The sequence below is a fragment of the Bos indicus genome, chromosome 9 (genome assembly GCF_029378745.1).
Source record: "Bos indicus isolate NIAB-ARS_2022 breed Sahiwal x Tharparkar chromosome 9, NIAB-ARS_B.indTharparkar_mat_pri_1.0, whole genome shotgun sequence".
Lineage (NCBI taxonomy): Eukaryota > Metazoa > Chordata > Mammalia > Artiodactyla > Bovidae > Bos > Bos indicus.
Window position 1 is genome coordinate 84,761,347 of NC_091768.1, and position 22,480 is coordinate 84,783,826.

General features: G+C 35.3%; 1 protein-coding gene across 7 annotated transcripts in view; it reads left to right on the top strand.

Moving 5' to 3' along the window:
* STXBP5 (syntaxin binding protein 5) overlaps positions 1-22,480 on the top strand; it is a 155,467-nt gene that overhangs the window by 117,238 nt on the left and 15,749 nt on the right. For 4 of the 7 annotated variants that reach the window (XM_019967557.2, XM_070796320.1, XM_070796323.1 and 1 more), the window contains 6 exons: positions 2,885-2,944; positions 3,042-3,089; positions 13,813-13,863; positions 18,694-18,933; positions 20,041-20,410; positions 20,715-20,880. In XM_019967557.2, coding sequence (XP_019823116.2) covers positions 2,885-2,944; positions 3,042-3,089; positions 13,813-13,863; positions 18,694-18,933; positions 20,041-20,410; positions 20,715-20,880 — 935 coding nt within the window. The remainder of the gene's footprint in view (positions 1-2,884; positions 2,945-3,041; positions 3,090-13,812; positions 13,864-18,693; positions 18,934-20,040; positions 20,411-20,714; positions 20,881-22,480) is intronic. The other 3 variants (XM_019967558.2, XM_070796322.1, XM_070796321.1) reach the window with 2 other exon arrangements.

The window sequence follows — 22,480 nt, forward strand, 5'->3', positions numbered from 1 at the left end:
AGCATCATTCCTTCCAAAGAAATGCCAGGGCTGATCTCCTTCAGAATGGACTGGTTGGATCTCCTTGCAGTCCAAGGGACTCTCAAGAGTCTTCTCCAACACCACAGTTCAAAAGCATCAATTCTTCAGCGCTCAGCCTTCTTCACAGTCCAACTCTAACATCCATGCATGACCACAGGAAAAACCATAGCCTTGCTAGATGGACCTTTGTTGGCAAAGTAATGTCTCTGCTTTTCAATATGCTATCTAGGTTGGTCATAACTTTCCTTCCAAGGCGTAAGCGTCTTTTAATTTCATGGCTGCAGTCACCATCTGCAGTGATTTTGGAGCCCAAAAAAATAAATTCTGACACTGTTTCCCCATCTATTTCCCATGAAGTGATGGGACCAGATGCCATGATCTTCGTTTTCTGAATGTTGAGCTTTAAGCCAACTTTTTCACTCTCCACTTTCACTTTCATCAAGAGGCTTTTTAGTTCCTCTTCACTTTCTGCCATAAGGGTGGTGTCATCTGCATATCTGAGGTTATTGATAGTTCTCCTGGCACTCTTGAGTCCAGCTTGTGTTTCTTCCAGTCCAGCATTTCTCATGATGTACTCTGCATATAAGTTAAATAAGCAGGGTGACAATATACAGCCTTGACGTACTCCTTTTGCTATTTGGAACCAGTCTGTTGTTCCATGTCCAGTTCTAACTATTGCTTCCTGACCTGCATATAGGTTTCTCAAGAGGCAGGTCAGGTGCTCTGGTATTCCCATCTCTTTCAGAATTTTCCACAGTTGATTGTGATCCACACAGTCAAAGGCCTTGGCATAGTCAATAAAGCAGAAATAGATGTTTTTCTGGAACTCTTCTTGCTTTTTCCATGATCCAACGGATGTTGGCAATTTGATCTCTGGTTCCCTTGCCTTTTCTAAAACCAGCTTGAACATCAGGAAGTTCACGGTTCACATATTGTTGAAGCCTGGCTTGGAGAATTTTGAGCATTACTATACTAGCGTGTGAGATGAGATGAGTGCAATTGTGCGGTAGTTTGAGCATTCTTTGGCATTGCCTTTCTTTGGGATTGGAATGAAAACTGACCTTTTCCAGTCCTGTGGCCACTGCTGAGTTTTCCAAATTGACTGGCATATTGAGTGCAGCACTTTCACAGCATCATCTTTCAGGATTTGAAATAACTCAACTGGAAATTGAAAATTTGAAAACTCAACTGGAATTCCATCACCTCCACTAGCTTTGTTTGTAGTGATGCTAAGGCCCACTTGACTTCACATTCCAGGATGTCTGGCTCTAGGTGAGTGATCACACCATCATGATTATCTGGGTCGTGAAGATCTTTTTTGTACAGTTCTTCTGTGTATTCTTGCCACCTCTTCTTAATATCTTCTGCTTCTGTTAGGTCCATACCATTTCTGTCCTTTATCGAGCCCATCTTTGCATGAAATATTCCCTTGGTATCTCTAATTTTCTGAAGAGATCTCTAGTCTTTCCCATTCAGTTGTTTTCTTCTATTTCTTTGCATTGATAGCTGTAGGCTTTCTTATCTCTTCTTGCTATTCTTTGGAATTCTGCATTCAGATGCTTATATCTTTCCTTTTCTCCTTTGCTTTTCACTTCTCATCTTTTCACAGCTATTTGTAAGGCCTCCCCAGACAGCCATTTTGCTTTTTTGCATTTCTTTTCCATGGGGATGGTCTTGATCCCTGTCTCCTGTACAATGTCACGAACCTTATTCCATAGTTCATCAGGCACTCTGTCTATCAGATCTAGGCCCTTAAATCTATTTCTCACTTCCACTGTATAATCATAAGGGATTTGATTTAGGTCATACCTGAATGGTCTAGTGGTTTTCCCTACTTTCTTCAATTTAAGTCTGAATTTGGCAATAAGGAGTTCATGATCTGAGCCACAGTCAGCTCCTGGTCTTGTTTTTGCTGACTGTATAGAGCTTCTCCATCTTTGGCTGCAAAGAATATAATCAATCTGATTTCGGTGTTGACCATCTGGTGATGTCCATGTATAGAGTCTTCTCTTGTGTTGTTGTAGAGGGTGTTTGTTATGACCAGTGCATTTTCTTGGCAAAACTCTATTAGTCTTTGCCCTGCTTCATTCTGTATTCCAAGGCCAAATTTGCCTGTTATTCCAGGTGTTTCTTGACTTCCTACTTTTGCATTCCAGTCCCCTATAATGAAAAGGACATCTTTTTTGAGTGTTAGTTCTAAAAGGTCTTGTAGGTCTTCATAGAACTGTTCAACTTCAGCTTCTTCAGTGTTACTCATTGGGGCATAGACTTGGATTACTGTGATATTGAATGGTTTGCCTTGAAAACGAACAGAGATCATTCTGTTGTTTTTGAGATTGCATCCAAGTACTGCATTTCAGACTCTTTTGTTGACCATGATGGCTACTCCATTTCTTCTGAGGGATTCCTGCCCACAGTAGTAGATATAATGGTCATCTGAGTTAAATTCACCCATTCTATGTGCCACTAGGTAAACCTTATTCAGTTAACTAATATCAAGAATTTTTACATTTTCTTTCACAAACAGTTAGCTTCTTATGTTTTATTTATCTATTCTCTAAGTTAACAATATATATGAAGACTTTGCCAAATACTTGTATCTTATGGAAAAATTATTATAGGTTAGAGTTAATACATATACTAGAGAGTGGTCTGCCACGAAAGATAATGTATTACTGATTGCTGTTGCTACTTAATATTATATGAATTTTTATTAACTATATACACGATATTTTCTTGTGGCCAGTAGTGTGGGAACTTATCCTAGGGGTTACCAGATTACTTTGTTTGTACTTTTCCCTGTTACAACTCAGTGTTGGTGACTGATCTATGCCTGTTCCTTCCATTGTCTTCATTTGTGTAGGTTCTCCATCACCCCACAATTCAGATGATGAACAAAAAATGAATAATTTTATAGAAAAGGGTATAGTATCTTTAAAGTATTTTCTTTTAATTATATTTAATTCATTTAGTTTACCTTGAATAGATTTTGACATTTTATATCAAAATATTATTTTCAGTGAAGATCAAAAGCAGAAAGTTTTCCAAGATGGTAGCCAGTGATATAGGTAGGAAATAGACATTTCTATTTTGTTTCTAATCCTTGCTATATGCAATGCTAACGCAGCATCAGAAAATTATCTAATGCATTGCATTTTGTATATATTAATTTTTTATTCCTATGCTAAATGATAATCTCTTGGGCTGTGTTTCTTCTAAACTCATTGGGACAGTAATTATTAAAAATCAGTTAAATTGGGGTTGCAGTTCTTCCTCTGACTTAACCGTGTGAATTGCTCTATTAATTTTTATTTTTGCTTATTTTAAAATAAAGCAGGGTTCAATTTATGACAAAAGTAGTACAATTTTTTACTCCAAGGTTGTGAATTTTTTTAATGTATTTTTCCTGCCTTTAGTCTAACCTCACATTATTAAGACTCCAGATTTCAAGGAAATGGTTCTTTGAAAGATTGACTTTTAGGCTATAATCTGTACTACCCTTGAGTTAAACAGGAATTTTCTAGGACTCTTGCCCCCCAAGTAAAAATGAGTGGTACTTTGAAATTAATTACTCAGGCCAAGATTTTCAAAATTTCATGTTGGGGGATAAAAGTCATAGTTAAATTTAGGGATATAACCCAAATAGGATTTTTTAGTCATAAAAGTTTGAATTTTGTCTGAAGATTTTTAAAAGCCAGAGAAACACCGTTTTACTAAAAGAGAATACATTTAATCTTTGATTTAAGTCCAAATTTTTTATTTTATTATTATTTATTTCCCCTCAAACTCCCTCCATATATTCATTGAATTGTATTAAATTAGATGAATTTCTAGGTAGCTGGGATAGATTTACTTTTTTTCAACTCAAAGCTTAATATGTAGTAAAATTAAATTTCAAAAACTCTTAGAAATAGCACCATGTTGTCTGTCTGTTGTAAATTGAACCCTGTTGAGTCATATTAACATTGGCTGACTTTTAGCACCTCTGGTCATTTTTTGAATAAGGCGATTTATTCTTGGGCAAAGGGCTCTTCATTTATGGAGAATCAATTGTTCACTTCTTTGTATTTGTGGTACCTTAGTGAATCATCTGGTAATATTTCAATCACTTTCGTTAGCTACGAGCACTGTTGCATAATTCTTTTTCAACAAATTTCCTTTTTAGTATATACTATCTTAATAGTACTTTAGAGGTTCTTTTACTTTCATATAATTTGAAAAATTTGAAGGGACTTTGTATGTACAATTTATCAAAGAACTTGCAGAGTTTAATTACTTAAGAATTTTGCCTTGTGTGAAAGTTACTTTGTATATAATTAAAATTTTTGAATAATTTATCTGTTTGATTTTTGATCCTAGGGTTATATTGCTTTGTTAAATATATTGACTTAATTTTCATTTTTTTTCTGTGTAATGAATATATAACATTGAATATCTATCTGAATGTGATTATTTGAAAGACTTCAATTAATTTCTTAGAATTGAGAATATTATTGGAAGGATAGTTCTTTGGTAGCATAAAAAAAAAAAGCAAGAATGTTATCAACAAGTTTTTTTGTCATGCTGGTTTCTATAGCTATATTTTTGGGGAGACATGTTAACTTTCTTCAACTTTTCAAACTTATGTTAGTTTTTCACTTCCAGAAACCACAGTTGCAGCTGTGGTTTATATATGTCTGTATTTGTTTTCAGTTGGAATCTTTTAGTATTTTCTATTGACATATAATTGACTTAAACTATTAGATTAGTTTTATATATACAATGTTGAATACAAGATTCAACATTTTTATAATTACCCACCATACAGAGTTATTACAGTATTTGTGACTATGTTCCCTGTGCTATACCGTACATTCCTGTGACTTACTTTGTAACTGATATTTTTATATTTCCAACATATATCCCAGGTGATACAGAAGGAAAAACGTACTTCTCCATTTCTTCTTCATTTTCTTATTTAATCCACTCAGTAACTTCAGTTAGCTACTCATTGTTATTTCCCTGTTTTCAGTATGACAGCACTGTCAAAGAGTATACACAATATCTGTTGGTTACACAGCTAGCACACGTCAGAGCCACGATTTATACTGAGCTTGTCCAACTCCACTCTTTGTCCTCTTCCACACTGTACTGTATTACCTCTTAAGAAAATTTACTGAAGCCTGTAAGGATTCAAAGACAAATCTGTCATATGACTTACAACTAGATCATCTGGTTATGACTCTGTTCTATCTACATGGTAACCTGGAAAAGTAAAAACATGGCTCATATCAAACCCTGTCTAAGCTCCAGCTCATGGGTGCCATCATGGTACCCATCACCCAACTATAATATACAATGCCTGGAAGTCTACCTTTCTCAAAGAGCAGACTCAAGTGAAAGTAACAGGAGTCAACAGTAGAGTTCCCTGACCTGTCCATCTGAAGCCTGGCTTCACTGTTTCCTAACTGACAGTTAGCTCAGGTAAATGACACTGACAGTGAGGTCATTGTTCATGCATAAGAATAACAGCCTAAAAAGACATAACTGTAGTATTGTGAATTAACAGTAAAAATACAGCAGAGTGTACTGTATAATGCAACTGTAGCATCCCTGTGCATATAGGGATTTGTTTGGCCTGTTCATACCTTATGATTAATTTTTGTTACTAAAAATCTTAATGGCCAGAATTTTAAAAATCAATAATTTTCCCATAGTTAGCAATTTCTGTAAATCATTTTGAAAATAAGATTGGTTATCAATTTTTTATTCATTATTTATATTTTATAAAATTTCAGAAATATATAAAGCTTTTTGTTATTCTAAGTTTATGTAAAAATAGTCCTAAAATATGTATGTTTGTTAAAGTATTAAACAAATTTTTCATGATGTACTTGTGAATAAAATATGGTCCAGATGTTAGCATTCTTTGGTAGATTTTGATTAAACTTCTCTAAAGATTATTCTCTCTCATTATGGGTACTTTATTCAGAAAGTAGATACCTAGCTCTATTCTGTAGTCTCTTATCCTGCCAATGTCCCATGTTATTACTAATATCCATACAGAAGGAATGAAAGTGTAAGGAGGAAGTTATATTGGAGATTAAAGAATAAAGAGTCAGGAAATAAGGTCACTTAATTAGTGCTGTGCCAAAACAAGCAGGAGTAATAGCTCTATGTAATGAGCACCCCTAAGTTCTACATATTACACTAGGCGTTTGTCATATGGTATTTGTTAATTATAAGAAAGATAATACCTGCAGAGCCCTTTTTAATTTCTCAAATTTCTGAATTAGCTGTTACTTTGGGAATGATTGGTTTTCTTGCCTAGCAAAAACTGAAGTAAGTTTTGAAGTCAATTCAAATGAAAATAATGCCCAGGTGCTGTTTTCATGAGTTCTCCTATACACGTGTACATGCTGAGTTGCTCAGTCATGTCACTCCTTGCAACCCCATGGACTGTAGCCCCCAGGCTCCTCCGCTATGCATGGGATTCTCCAGGCAAGAACACTGGAGTGGGTGGCCATTTCCACCTCCAGGGGATCTTCCCAACCCAGGATCGAACCCACGTCTCTTGCATCCCGTGCACTGGCAGATGGATTCTTTACCACTCTGCCACCACATGGGTCCCAGTTACTCCTTTTTTATATTTAAGTGTTCTAACAGACTTAAATCTGTTCTGAATCATATTTTAAATCACTGACTCATTAAATCCTACATTTTAAAGCAACTCAGCCCTTTTAGTTTTCAAGAAAAGAACTTGAGCCTCAAAGAAGTCAAATGCATATCCAAAGTGATAGCACATGGTAATGACTTAGTCAAGGTCAGAATCCCAGTTTCTTGATCCTATACTACAGCATGTCTCTGCTTTCATAATGTGTGGCCTCTTTTTGTGCTCTCTTCCAAATTCATTTATGTTTACAATTTGAAAAACAATTTCTCAGAGGTTTGTTTGGAATTTTCTATATGAATTTGAAAAGATATGTATGTAATTAAGGTTTGTTTTTTGTTTACAATTTTAATTTTTTTATTTTGTTCTAAGAATTTTAAGTTTTAAAATTATTCTAATTTATTATAAAACAAAGTAGTACTGATATTTCTAGTTTATATCCCCCAATATTCATCCCAAAATGCGGCTGCTACATCTATAGAAGTTCATCTTTATATTTAATCCTCAATATGGCCATTGAAAGAACAGAAGCTTGTCTTGAAAGAGAAGATGAGTCAAGTATTCAATAAAACCCCTTTTACAGGTAACTTGAATATTTTCTACTTGGAAAAAAGATTATTATGTAATATTAATACTACCCTTACTTGGCCAAGAACTAAATTTCAGACAGGTACTTTAAAACCACTGTATAAATCAGAGTTCCTCTAAATGAATTTCTTTTTCTTTTTCAGGATGACTAAAGTCTGAGGATTTGGGCATATCATATGTTCAAACTCTAATTCTGTTTCTGACTGTATTTTCTGTCAAATTGCATAATAAAATCTGCTCAGCAAAGTCTGTGTCTTATATACCAGTACTTACTGTATATGCGTCTCTATAGAATCATCTTTTTTTAACATTCAAAGGCTATACAGTGATCTTTCTAGAAATAACTTGCTGTTTGCTTCCTAACATAAAGAAAATTAGTCCAAACTAAAGTTACATTATTGAAGTATTTTTGTCAACTATTGTTTGACCAGAACTATTAATATTAATGTGGCCATCTAGTTTATGTCACTACTTATTATATTTATTTTGTAGAGTTGCCATAGGAAAATACCACAAACTGAGTGGCTTAAACAACAGAAATTTACTTTCTCTAGAATGGTTCTGGAGGCTAGAATTCCAAGATCAAGGGAGTGACAGGTTTTTGGTTTTTGTGTGTTTTTGTTTTCTCCTCTGTCCTTGACTGCTTTCTTGCTGTGTTTTCACATAGTCTGTCTTCTAGGCACATGCACCCCTGGTGTGTCTGTGTGTCCGGATTTCTTCTTATATGTGCCAATCAGATTGGACTGATCTACCCACTTAGTGGCCTCATTTCAACTTAATCACCTCTTTAAAGGTCCTGTCTCCACATAGGTCACATTCTGAAGCCCTAAGTGATGCTTAAGGCTTCGGCATACCAATTTGGGGGAACAGTTCAGCCTGTGGCACTTAACTATGTTAAGTTTGTTTAATGCCTTCTCTAGGAAATGCTATGAGATGTCTTTTATGATGATATCCTAGATGTTATATTTTATGAATTTGTGAAACGTACATAGAGATGGGGAAAATATTGAAGACAAAAGCTCTAGGAGTTCAAGAATTAAGAGAGCTTGTAATAGCCAGGTCTTTACCAGGCAGGTATTAGTATCTCTTTAAAATTTCTCCTTCATTTTAGGTAATGGATAGGTGTCTTGTATTTCCAAAAGTTGTCTTTTTGATTAACAAGCTTATATTTAATTTGTCCTCTTTTTCTCTTTATTTGATTTCACTTGTGAAGAAATTCAGCTTCTTTCTAAAAATTCCAATGACAGCTTTTGTTTATTTATATTTTCTTTCATTATGTTTAATGAACATGCATACTAAGAGTTAGACACATATACATGGATGCAGTATTTTGCAAAATAAATTGCTCCCAAATTAACAGAATTTATATTCTAGCATGGGAGGTAGAAATTGATATTATTAGTTCCAATAGCTATTAAAATAACGTGTGATAGGAGTTTCTACTTCTTGGTCCCACTTTCCCCCTGGGATCATTTGCCCTAACCTATAAGCTGATTTTTAGTCTTTTTCTTTTTTAAGTTCTTATTGCTCTTATTTTATATGCATACATTTTAACATTATCCTTGAAAAGAGTTGCATTGGATCTCTGCCAGTGAGAAAAGTTATCTTGCCACTGTATTCTAACTATTGAACCTTTCTCGATAATAAAGATCCATTTGCTTTTTTGGCATCTTCTTCATAGTGTGATAAGAAAAAGTCATTTTACCTTGTATTGTGGGTACATTGTTTAATATAAAAGCCACATTCTAAAAAGCAGAAGTTGCAGTTCTGTTTTCCTTTAAGGAATCGTCCTTAGAAAAATAAGATGTGAAACACAGTGGGTAGAGAAGCTAAAGGAAAATTACAAAGCATCTGTTTAAATTCAGAGAAACAGTAGGAATCTCTGTAACAGAGAAACTTTTCTTGCAAAGAACTAAAAAGCATCAACCATGACAGAGCTGTCATCTCTAGTATAATGGTTTAGCCAGTCCCCTTTCCTCAAGATTTGCTTTTCTTAAACATCACACATCTTTCATTGGTATTGAAACCACTATTGCAGACTTGATTATTGTGATCAAGTATAACTTCATTATTCTTTCCAAGCAAATGCAGCTCTTTACTGCTTATTCAGCCAGCCAGTTTGATATTCTCATTCAGATTTATAAAAAGAGCAGAGACTCGGGTTAGCAGCCTGCTGAGATATATCTCTGACTGCAGTTTTCTCCAAATTTAATAAACTTCTTTACTGTCATTTCGTTGTTTCTACTGTGGACAAAGGCATAGAAAATGAGAGCTATTTTATAGCTTTGAGTGACAAAGAATTTCAAAACAAGAAAGGTATGGGGTTACAGGGGCAAGAGTTGAAGAATACACAAATGAAGAAGAGAAAAACAGATAGTTTGCCTTCCAGGAACTCATTCAGATGATAATGTTTTCAGTTTGAAGACCTCATTGGAAGCTGGATAACTTCAAAGCATGGACAGAAGTTTCTTTTCCAGAGTGATGAAATCAACTGACAAGATAACTGTGTTGGCAAGTGCTTCTGAGACTCCTGAGAAGTAAAAATATAATCTTCAGGAAGTGCTGGATAAATTATGCAGTTGCTTTATGCCCCACCTCTCTCTGACTGGAGAGTACTTTGCTGTTGCACTGCAGAGTGATTTGAACTCAAGTGGAATTGTAGCCTCATTAAGCTAAGGAGGAAGAAATGGAAGTTCTGGGCTGCTAAAGTGACTTGAACTTGTGAGGGTGGGCACCGGAGAGAAAGGAACTGCTAAGGGGCATTCCTAGAAGTCTTGTGTGTAGGTTCAGTGTAGGTCCCTGCCTTCGGCCTGGGTCACATATGAGCTGGTCAAGACTCCACCACCAGACCTCAGGCGCCTGCTCTGAGGCTGAGAGCTGCCCAGTGACATGAGAAGTCATGTGGTGCTAGGAGTAGATGTAGTGAAACCTTGCTGAGCACCTCAGTCATTCTACTGAAATCCCAGAAAGGCCACTTATTAAGAGTAAGGATCACTTCTTAGCGTGAAAGCCATACCCTAAAACAAAGTTCTAGCTGATATAGACCCACCCTAATAAAGAATAAAACCAAGAGTGATTAGAAGGATCCACCAGGAATTTAACTGCATGACAGACTAAAACTCAACACCTGTTAAGGTTGATGATATAATCCATACTCAACTTCAACATATTGTCCACTATTCAGTCAAAACTTATGTCCACATTCAATCAAAAAGTCCTAGGCATGTGAAATAAAGATTCAAAATCACAAGAAATATTGGGTTGGCCAAAAAGTTCAGGTTTCTGTAGGTGCTTATGAGAAAATCCAAACGAACTTTTTGGCCAACCCAATATGACCCATAATCAAGAATTTTAAAAATCATTCAGTAGAAACAGACCACAAGATGGCCTAGATGTTGAAATTAGCAATCAAGAGTTTTAAAGCAGCTGCTGTCATATGTTCAAGTACTAAAGTGGGAAAATGGCCATAGTAAGTGAACAGATGGAGAATATCAGCAGATAAAATTAAAACTTTATAAAAAATTGAAATACTACTGTGGAAAAATTCAGTATCTGAAATATGATCAGTTCATCAGATGAGTTTAGATGGAGACTACAAAAGAAAGGGCTATGGATCCTGAAGACATGAATGCAAATTATACAAGAAGAAATGCTGAGGAATTAAATCTTTCCCCCCTCCACCACTTCCCCTCTCCCCTTCCTCATAAAAATATCTTTCAGGTTACTCAGATTGTTTCTCTTTCTACAATTAGATATATATTGAATTTACTTTTTGAAATGAACTTAAAAAAGGTTGAGCTTATAGTTGTATATGCCATTCTGTATGTCCTAAAAATTGTTTTCCATTTTGTTTTTTTAGTTAATTGGGGTAGAATTGGGGTTGAATTACTGTAGAATTAAATATTTGGCTGTTTACAAGTATATTAATAGCTCATCTGTATAACATTTTACAGCTTACGAAAACTATTTCAATTGTTTAGTATTAATAGTAACTAATGTTTATCAGCTCTGTACTGTGTCAAATATTGCGCATAATGTTTTGCTTATGTCTTCTTATATAATCTTCAAAACTATGAAATTGGCATTATTATCCATCTCTGTTTTCCAGGTGAAATTTGAGGTTTAGAGAGGCAAAGTGGTTGGCCTAACGTCACACACCTAGTAATTCATTGAATTAGATACACGGTAATATCTGTTCTGATTCCAAATCCAATCCTCACCACCATACTTGACATTTCATGTTTTACAAACAAGATTTTGAAGCTTATTCAAGAATTGTTTGCTGTGGACTTACTGTATCTACGTATGGATTTGATGAATTAGTCTTGTTTCCTAATCTTTAAGTTACTTGTAGTCTAGGGACCTTGATGCTCCACAGACCAGGAGCATCAGCATCTCGTGGGAGCCTGTTAGAAGTGCAAGAATCTGATTTAACAAGTTCCCCAGATGATGAATATGCACATTCAATATTTATAAGCACTGGTCCTAAAGATACAGAGTAACTTAATCGAATCAGAGTAGTTAGGTCTAAAGAGGCATACACATCTGATTGTGAAAGGATATCTTTAGACTGTACCAGGCTAGTTTTTCTCCTTCAGTTACTATATAATATTATTTATCAGTCTGTGTACATTGTAGTTATGATATGTAATAAAAGATTAACTTCTTTCAAAAGTTAAATGTTGCATTTTAGAAAATGTTTTGAGTTGGGTAGACTTCAGTTTAGTTGCTCATTCATGTCCGACTCTTTACAACCGCGTGGACTGCAGCTCACCAGGCCTCCCTGTCCATCACCAGCTCCTGGAGTTTACTCAAACTCATGTCCATTGAATCGGTGATGCCATCAAACCATCTCATCCTCTGTCATCCCCTTCTCCTCCCTCCATCAATCTTTCCCAGCATTAGGGACTTTTCAGTGAGTCAATTCTTTGCATCAGGTGGCCAAAGTATTGGAGTTTCTGCTTCAGCATCAGTCCTTCCAATGAATATTCAGGGCTGATTTCCTTTAGGATGTACTGGTCGGATCTCCTTGCAGTCCAAGGGACTCTCAAGAGTTCTCCAACACCACAGTTCAAAAGCATAAATTCTTTGGCGCTCAGCTTTCTTTATAGTCCAACTCTTACATCCATACATGACCAGTGGAAAAACCATAGCTTTGACTAGGTGGACCTTTGTTGGCAAAGTAATGTCTCTACTTTTTAATATGCTATCTAGGTTGGTCATAGCTTTTCTTCCAAGGAGCAAGCGTCTTTTAATTTCATGGCTGCAGTCACCATCTGCAGTGATTTTGGAGCCCAAAAAACTGAAGTCTGTCACTGTTTCCACTGTTTCCCCATATATTTGCCATGCAGTGATGGGACCAGATGCCATTTATATGAGATCAACCATGATAGATTTCATTTGGCTTTTCAGTTTTCTATTACTTTTTATGCTTTAACCGAGGTTAAGTCTGTCAAAATGGGATAAGACTGATTCATATATTTGACACTTTGTTATGGTTTTTTTGAAAGGATGCTAATTAATGAATCTTAGAAATGAAAACCTGATTTCCCCCTATCCCTTCCCACTTAGCCTAATGCCTCTTCCCTAACAATGAATTTGTCATTTTTTTAGATGTGGAAGTTATGTGCTATGACTGGATTTCTCTTTGTTTACATGGCGCCCTTATGGACTAGCAGGGTCTGTTTTTTAAATATCTCCTAACCATCCAAAATTTAACCCCATATACACATTCATGTATTAACACGCAAATGTGTATTCAAAATTTCACTTAGGAAGCACTGTTCTGTTACGCATGCACTGCCACTAACGTAATAGATGTAGTAAAACACCTCCTAACTTTAAAGCACTTCGTAGATTTAGGCAATAACTGAGGATGGAAAGTGAATTCCAGTAAGGTTTTTACATAGACTTTTTAAATATCATAATCCAAAATAGAAATATCTGTAGTTTACATTTTTGTAAATACACTAGACTGAGCATGGTTTTGTTTTTTTGTTTTTGTTTTTGTTTTGTACTAAAATGTAAATAGAGATGTTAACATACATGAAGAAATGGATGAGCCAGATATTTTTGTGATGTAATCAAATACTTCAGCTTGACGTAGGTTCATCCTATATTCAAGATACTAACTTTAAAAAGAATGATCCCAATAGCTGTGAAGATGAGGAGCTGGAAAGTTTGTATTGTATCACATACGCAGACTAAGTCTTATGCCTCTGTTGCCCCTATCTGCAACATCTTTCTGAGAAATGACTGCTTCTCTTAAAGAAGCCTAACCCTTTCCTACGAGCCTAAGAAATAATTAACAGAATTTAAAAGGCTTCCTTGAAGTGAGAGCTTCAAGCACTCAAAGATATTATATCAAGTAAGTACAAACTTTTTAAAAAGCTGAAAATAAGATTTACTTTCCAACCATAACATTATTAATCGTATTTTAATTAGTCTCTAGAGTTAGTAATAAAAACATTCACTCCTATCTTGAAGAACAATTGATAGAAATAAGAATGAATCAGATATTCTTCAGAACTTTAAAAGTGCATTTTATTTTTCAGCAAAAATGTCAAGGAAGTTAAGCTTGCCTACTGATCTAAAGCCTGACTTAGGTAAGTAAAATAAATGAAAATATGCAGTAGTTAAAATCTCTCTAATGGGAAGACAAAAAGTCAGGAAATTTAAAATGACCATAGAATAGCTTTTCACTGAAAATTAAGTTTAAAATGACTGTTTAAGGAATAATAGCCTTTGGATGCCATCTGTATATTATAAGATAATTATAATATAAATTTAAGCAAACCAAAATAATCTATTTACTCAATCCTCTCATACTTTATATCTAAACAAAATTCAGTGTAAGATTAAAATTTATGTGATTTTTAGATTAATTTCTATTAGCTATCTGAAAACTCATCTTGAGCACTATGATTTATTAACTTATTTTTATGAGAATAATATTTTCAAAATATATGACTGGTTTTCTGTATTACAGTGAACCTCATGTCAAGAATCAATATTACTTTTTGATGATAATAAGTTGGGGAATATTTGTTTCTCTGTAGTACTTTATATACAACCTATCCATTAGGAAAGCAGAGTGAATATATCTAGCATATTCCTTTTGCTTTATATCCAGCTCTAAAACAGCTTCCTGATACTCCAGAATAGGGAAAATTGATGTTTCAATGAAGATTTAAAGAAGATTTCACATAGTGCATATAAAGCAGATTTCTTTTAGAAATGTCTACTGCTTTTATTTGAGTAGCTGCATATGGATGATTTCACCTATGTTTGTCTTAGAAACTAGACTTGCTCCTGTGTATTTGCTCACCCACCTCGTCTTCTCACTTGTAATTCTCTAGATTCCTTGACTATCTTTTTATGTATAATAGAGACTTAGATGTTGGTCCATTTCACCTTACTGATTTTAGGTCTTATCTCAGTTGTGATAGAAAATGTGTTATTACGAGTAGGCATAATATCATCCACTGTCATCAGAAAGAGTTTCCATTCCTGAACATAGGAAAGATAGCATGGTTGACCCCTGTAGTAACGCTGGTGTTAAGGGACCCAGAAGAAGTTCTAGAATGTAGTATAACATGTTTTGAGAAGAGGGGAGTTCCCTTCACTATAAAAATGAAATATGCAGTTTGAACACAAGTGTATCTGAAGCTAACCTTATGCATTTTTCCTCCCAACAAAAGTATCCAGAGTTGTCTTCAGTCTGTGAGAGTCCCAGAATTTCAGTAACATTAAATACTATTAGTTTAAGTTTTGTGACACTGATTTTGTGTCACTTAGTATCTACAAATCTGAGAAAACACATGTAGGAGTACTTTTTAAAAATCAATAAAATATGATATCAATTTAATTTTAAAAGAATATTCACACTTAGGTACTATTTAAGTATTTTAATCAAAGTGTGTGCTCCTTACTTTTATTGATTTATCTTTCTTTATTCAGCTTATCTTTTACTGTGTGCCCATGTATTTCAATGCCCTAAGCTAATTGCAACTTCATTTAATACATGCATTGAAACAATACCTATATTGCCTAAATAATTTCCCTTTAAGGTCATCATGCTACTGAACTATCTTTTGGTAGAGATTCTTAACTGGTAATTATTTTACACTGGCCAGAGGCTTCCCTTGTGGCTCAGCTGGTAAAGAGTCCACCCACAATGCGGGAGACATGGGTTCGATCTCCGGGTTGGGTAGATCCCCTGGAGAAGGGAAAGGCTACCCACTCCAGTATTCTGGCCTAGAGAATTTCATGGACTATAGTCCATGGGGTCGCAAAGAGCCTGATGACTGAGCGACTTTCACTTTCTGAGAGCCACTGGGGAAAAACAAGTGTCATCAGTAGGTGCAAACGGCCCAGTGTTGCCATGTGGTGGTGGTTACAGTTCCTGAACTGCTAAGATTCTAACTTGTTTTCAAACAGTTCCACACGTAAGATAAGCGACTTAGTTCTATAAGTTCAAAGTTGATTCTGATTCAGTTCATTTTCCCATATTGATCTAGCTATAGGAGTTTCTTTGATAACCTAATTTTTATAGAGAAGTCATATAATAAAAATGCAGTTGTAGTTTATAAACTTTATATCATTAAATTAGTCTATTAAATGAAAATGTTTTGTTGGCCTATGAATTAACATTTGAATTATAGATTGTTGTGAATCACCTATTGTAATTCTTAATAGATAACAGTAAAAAGCTTTTATGCAGCTTAATTTTTATTGAAATTTACAATATCAGGTTTTCTTATATCACTGATTTACATTTATATCACTAAGTCCCAACTGATAATATAGGTCAGTATGTGTGTTCATCTTGTATGTGTCTGTTTTATTAAAATAACAAATATTTTAATCAAAAGAAAATAAATTTTGAATTTCTATTAATTTACTGTAATAACTGTGGAAATCTGAAGAGTTAAGATTTGGCATCACTACCATATTACACTTATCCAATAGTGAGCTGTCGCTTTTGAAGGTTGTTTTATTTATATTAACTAGTTCTTTTCTCCTGTGTCATAATCTGTAACAGGATGCACAATCTCAGGCAAAAGAAGAGCATTTTTAGAAACTATAGTTAAAAATAATCCATGCTGCTGTCATAACTAGTGGCTTTATTGTTTTCAAGGCTAACTATAATCAAAATTATGTTGTATATAATTATTTGGGGGGAGAATTTTTTTTTTAACTTATGAATCTAAATTTGACCATAAGAAGCTTTTGTGGAGGTGTACATAGGATTCAGTAATACCTTTTTTAATTCATGAAATACAGTTTACAAGACTTGAACATGTTTTTCATTTTTCACAATATTATGAAGTCATTTCTTTCACAGTAGCATTGAAAACATACAATTTGAGGAATGACTTACTAGATGTGAACAGTAGAAGCTACTGGAAAGTTTAATGTCTCCCAGTGGTGTGGCAGAAACACCTTGCTCTAGAAACTTTGAACTGTGGGTCTGTCTTCAGCAAGTATCAGTTTACTGCTTTCATATGCAAGGCACTTCGCTAAATTCTGCAGGGAGTCGAAAGCCCTTGTTCTCAGGAAATTTTCAGTCACGTTAGAACAAGGCCCAAGACAAGTCAGAAATAAGTACAGAACAAATGTGCTATTAGTGCCATGGGGGAGATAAAAAGCTCTCAAGATTCAAAAGAGAAAAACTATAGATGGTTTTAGCAATCGGGATAAACTTCATGAGGATGACAGTACCTGAGATGGAGAATAAACACCATCTGGGTAGGTAGAGAAAAGGCAAGGAAGGAAGGAAGTCAGAAGGAAGAGCATGGGCAAGTGCCAAGTATGTATGGAAAACACTGAATAGCTTGGTTTACTTCCCACAGTGAACTGAAGCAAGGCAGCACTGGCAGAAGGGGCCAGGATGGTAGGCTGAAGATGTTTTGTGGACAATTTTATAAACCTGAGTAAAACTATAAAAGGAATCACTGTGGATTTTTAAGGTAGAGGTGATAGAATTAAAAGTGTACTTTGTAAAATTTGAGTTGTGATCGAACAATGACAGAGTGAAGGTGGGGCGGTCTCTTGGGAATTATAGATGAATGGTGATAAAGGCCTGAACATAGGGCCGTGGAACTTGATCGGTAATGGAAAGAAGAAGATAGAAATATTAGAATAATGCAGGACTTGTCATCCCATCAGAGACATACAGTTAAAGTGAAAGGGAAAAACCAAAAATGCGACTCATGTCAAATGTTATTCCCGAGGAGAATGGGGTTGTTGTCAATATAAATAGTACCATTAGAAGAATTTAGAGACTTGGGGAAATGGTGTGTTTTGATTTTGCATAGTGAGCCATAACGGGAAAAAATTTCATGAAGCATTTGGAAATGCATTCCAAGAGAAAAGAGGCCAGAGCTTGAAACAAACTTAAGATTGGTCACAGAGAAGAAGGTAACTGTAGACAAGAGAGGGTTTATTAGTAGAATTTATAAGTATCCCTGAATATACCTGGGATCGAGTTAAGAATGAGCCAGGTGCTAATTGTCCAGGTTAATGAAAAATGCCTGAGTTGAATGTAGATTCCAGTTAAAATAGCATTTAAGAAAAATAAAAGCTAAATTTTTATGGATTAAGGCTTTCATATGGACAGATTTGAAGAAAAAAGTCCATCATACAGTAAATTTGAAGGTAGAATCAGAGTACTTATAAATGCATTTTTTTAATCTAGGAAATTGAAAATACCCACTTTGCTAGTACTGCCTAATCGTGAACTATATTATACCAAAGGAAGAGGCAGCACATGAGAAAAGGTGGTGGTGGTGGTGGTTTAGTCGCTAAGTCGTATCCAACTCTTGCGACCCCAAGGACTGTAGCCTGCCAGGCTCCTCTGTCCATGGGATTCTCCAGGCAGGAATACTGGAGTGGTTGCCATTTCCTTCTCCAGGTTGCCATTTCCTTCTCCATGAGAAAAGGTAGTAATGACTAAAGTTGGAAAAGCAGCCAAGATATCAGCAGAGAGCTACACCGAAGCTGCAGAGATCATGCATCCAAAAACCCCCTGGCTGCCCCCAGCTCAGTTCTCACAAGTGTGGATTTTTCCCTTTGTTTTATGTATGAGCAATGGGCAAAATTGTTAACATAAAAGTACATTGTTTTTCTTTTCAGTGAAAATTAAATATGCTTTAGATTTTTCTCTTTTTGCAGATTAACTATTTGATAAAATTTAAAACAAACTAAATGGACTTCCTGGTGGTTCAGATGGTAAAGAATCCACCTGCAATGCGGGAGACTTGGGTTCAATCCCTGGGTTGGAACGTATTCTGACCCGGAGAATTCCATGTACCATATGGTCAATGGGGTCGCAAAGAGTCAGACACAACTGAGTGACTTTCACTCTCTTACCAAACTAAAAACATGATTATTTTATAACTTGAGTAATCTCACAACATTTGAAATCATTTCAGACATAAAAGATAATTCCTTCAGCCGATCACGGAGCTCAAGTGTAACCAGCATTGATAAAGAATCCCGGGAAGCAATCTCTGCTCTTCATTTCTGTGAAACTTTTACTCGAAAGACAGATTCAGCCCCTTCCCCGTGTTTGTGGGTTGGTACTACACTGGGAACAGTGCTTGTCATAGCACTGAACCTTCCCCCAGGAGGAGAGCAAAGACTTCTTCAGCCAGTGATTGTGTCTCCGAGTGGTATGTATGCTCTGCTGCTGGACTACCCTTGAAAGTTTGCTTTACTATAATTTAATAGAAGCCTTTGCTTTTCATCTTTGAATCAGTCTAAGAATTCTGAATGGAGATAGTTACAGTCTTTTGCTTTTAATTGAAGGAATACATGGATTAAGATTCCAGAATATCATTTACTTATACAGCCATTCAAGTTTTGCATTTTTTTAAACGTTAGGATCATGTCTAAAATGATAACTACATAGAAAATAAAACAAAATACTATTGTCTGTCTCATTCTAGGATACCTTGAAATAGTATGTTCTGTAAGCAAAAGGATGGTACATATGTAGGGAAAAAACTGAAAAGTTTTTAAAATCTTGTACACTTAGCTATTTTTAATCTCTTAAGTGTGAAGTCTTAAGATCGTATTTCTTCTCTGAAGAATTAGAAAAGGTAATTTAGCAAAAAATTTTAAGAAGAAAAAATTTATACTCTTCCTGTATTAAAAATGAGAGGAAGAAAAGCATGATTTTGCTTTCTAGTATATTCTTTGTTTATATATTGTACATGTAGTATTTTAAATTTTCTAATAGCCATATTAAAATGTAAAAGAAAAAAGTGAAATTAATTTTAGTATAACAAATTTCATTTAGCCCAGTCTATGCAAAGTGCTAAATCATTGTAGCATTAATCAGTATTTTAATTTTATTGAGTTATTTTATTATAATTTCACTGTGCTAAGCCTTCAGATCCAGCCTGTGTTTCACTCTTACAGCGGGCCACAGTGTGGTCAAGCCGCAGTTCACGTGGCTAGGCACTGGGTGGCCACATTGGACCTTGCAGCCCTAGGTGCCCTCTGCTTACACTCAACGACAGTACACTCGGCAGGTGTGGGTGTGAGACCTAGTTCTAGACATCCCAGCATTTATCAGTTTGGTAACACTTATTGAGATCTTTTTCCAGATTGAGATACCATGCTTGAGGTTTGAATCCTGTCAGCGAGCCAGTATACAATTTTGGTTCAGTATATATTCTGCATATTTTTGAGTGTCTAGTGTGTGTCAGAGTTGGAATAAACGTATTTACTGTCTGGACTAAAATACTTTTTGTTTACTGAAATTACAATTTTAGGTACTATATTGCGGTTAAAAGGGGCGATCCTGAGAATGGCGTTCCTGGATTCCACAGGCTGCTTAGTGCCACCTGCACACGAACCCTGGAAAGAACACAATGTCCCTGAAGAAAAGGATGAAAAAGAGAAATTGAAGAAAAGAAGGCCTGTCTCTGTATCGCCCTCGTCTTCTCAGGAAATCAGTGAAAACCAGTATGCAGTAATATGTTCTGAAAAGCAAGCAAAAGTGATCTCATTGCCAAGCCAGAACTGTGCTTACAAGCAGAACATCACAGAGACCTCATTTGTGCTTCGTGGAGACATCGTATCGTTAAGTAACAGCATCTGCCTTGCCTGCTTCTGTGCCAATGGACACATCATGACTTTTAGGTAAGAGGCTTTTGTTTGTTTGTGTTTTAAACACAAATATAGCATTTCCTCCCGTCAGGACATAATATTGCAGAATTGTATTTGGAGAAGTGCTTTTAATTTGCTTACAGTCATATACACAGAGAATTTATTTTCATTCAGTTACTAGTAAACAAGTACATGAGGAAAAGAAATCAGTTTTATCTCCCGCTCAGGTACACTTAATCATGAGGTTTAGAAAGTCCCTGCCATTTTTACTTCCTGTAGTATTTGTTCAAGACTAAAGCCTTCCTGTCTGTTAATAAGTCTCCATTGTATTCTCAAGTTTGCCGAGCTTAAGGCCTCTGCTGGATGTGTATTACTTGCCCCTTACCAACATGCGGATAGCCAGAACGTTCTGCTTCACCAACAACGGACAAGCCTTGTATCTTGTCTCACCTACAGAAATCCAGAGACTCACTTACAGTCAAGAAACCTGTGAGAATCTTCAGGTAAGTAACAAAACTATCACTAGCATTTCTTCAGAGGTAAAATATTTTCTAAGGTCGCTTACATTGTCCATCCCTTCTACTCCATGAGAAAATTCAAAGCTTTTCTTGAGAACTTGAGAGCATATGCTTTGATACTGGTAATAAAGTGTCTTCATCAGATTCCTGTTATAAAAGGGATTCCATCTCATCAATTCATATTTTTTCTCCCCAGTGATGTCAAAGAAATACAAAATACTACATCCGTTTTATGCCACTCTCCACACAGAATAAATATCTATTATATAGAAACAAAAGAAAAATCCTTTTTAAAGGCAAAAGTTGATGTGAAAATAATTATATCTATTTTAGGACAAATTGTGTCATTCCTTCTCATATACTCTGTATTCAAAGGATATATACACATTATCAGAAAAAATAAGATTTGATAATTTTCCTCTAAATATTTTTGTTGATCTATTTGTGAGAGATTACAAAATCTTTATAAAACTGTGTCTTTTAAAAGTATTGAGTGCTTTATGTGCTTGTATATTTATTAGAAATGATCAGTTTAGCTTGAACTTTTTAAATACAAGTGCTCTTTAAATATTAGAGCTAAAATATTCATTGATATTTAGAGAAACCATTATCTAAGGGAACTTTATTGTGAAAGTTTTTAGTTAATTAGCCATATTTTACTGGTTTATATATTTAAATTTGTGACTTATTTTTAGAATATGAGCTTTGGAGTCAAGAAGAATGAATTTAAGTCCTAGCTTTGCTAGTAACACAATTATGTGACCTTAGACAAGTTAGTATGTCTGAACTTCATTATATTTAAAATGAGGATAAAAATAATATCTAATGTCATAGGATCTGTTATAAATTAAAGGAGACAGTACACATAAAGTTCTTACTAGCACAGTGCTCAGTAGAAAGTACGTGCTCTCACATTTTAGTAGTATTATTTCTATACTAGAAACATACTCCTGATATTATAAACCTTGAGAGTGAAACAAAATTACAGTTATAACTGTATTACAATTAGAACTGTATTCTGGTAGCTCAACTGATAAAGAATCCACCTGCAATGCAGGAGACCCCAGTTCGATTTCTGGGTCGGAGAGAGCCCCTGGAGAAGGAATATGCTGTCTACTCCAGTATTCTTGGGCTTCCTTGGTGGCTCAGGAATCCACCTGCAATGCAGGAGACCTGGGTTCAATCCCTGGATTGGAAAGATCCCCTGGAGGAGGGCATGGCAACCCATTCCAGTATTCTTGCCTGGAGAATCCCCAGGGACAGAGGAGCCTGGTAGGCTCTAGTCCATGGGGTTACAAAGAGTTGGACACAACTGAGCGCCTAAGCATGTATACTTAAAAGTTAAGTAGGAACATAGAAGATATAAAGACCAAAATTGAACTTCTAGAGATGAAAAGCTGCAGTGTTAGAGATGAAAAATATACTGGATGGAATTAACATCAGATTAGACATTAGAAAAGAAAAGATTAACTTGAAAGCATAGCAATAGAGAAAAACAATTGAGTGTTTATACTTGAAAAATTTATAGCACTAAAACATCTGTATTCGAAAAGACATGACATGTATGCTCTGTCATGTCTGACTC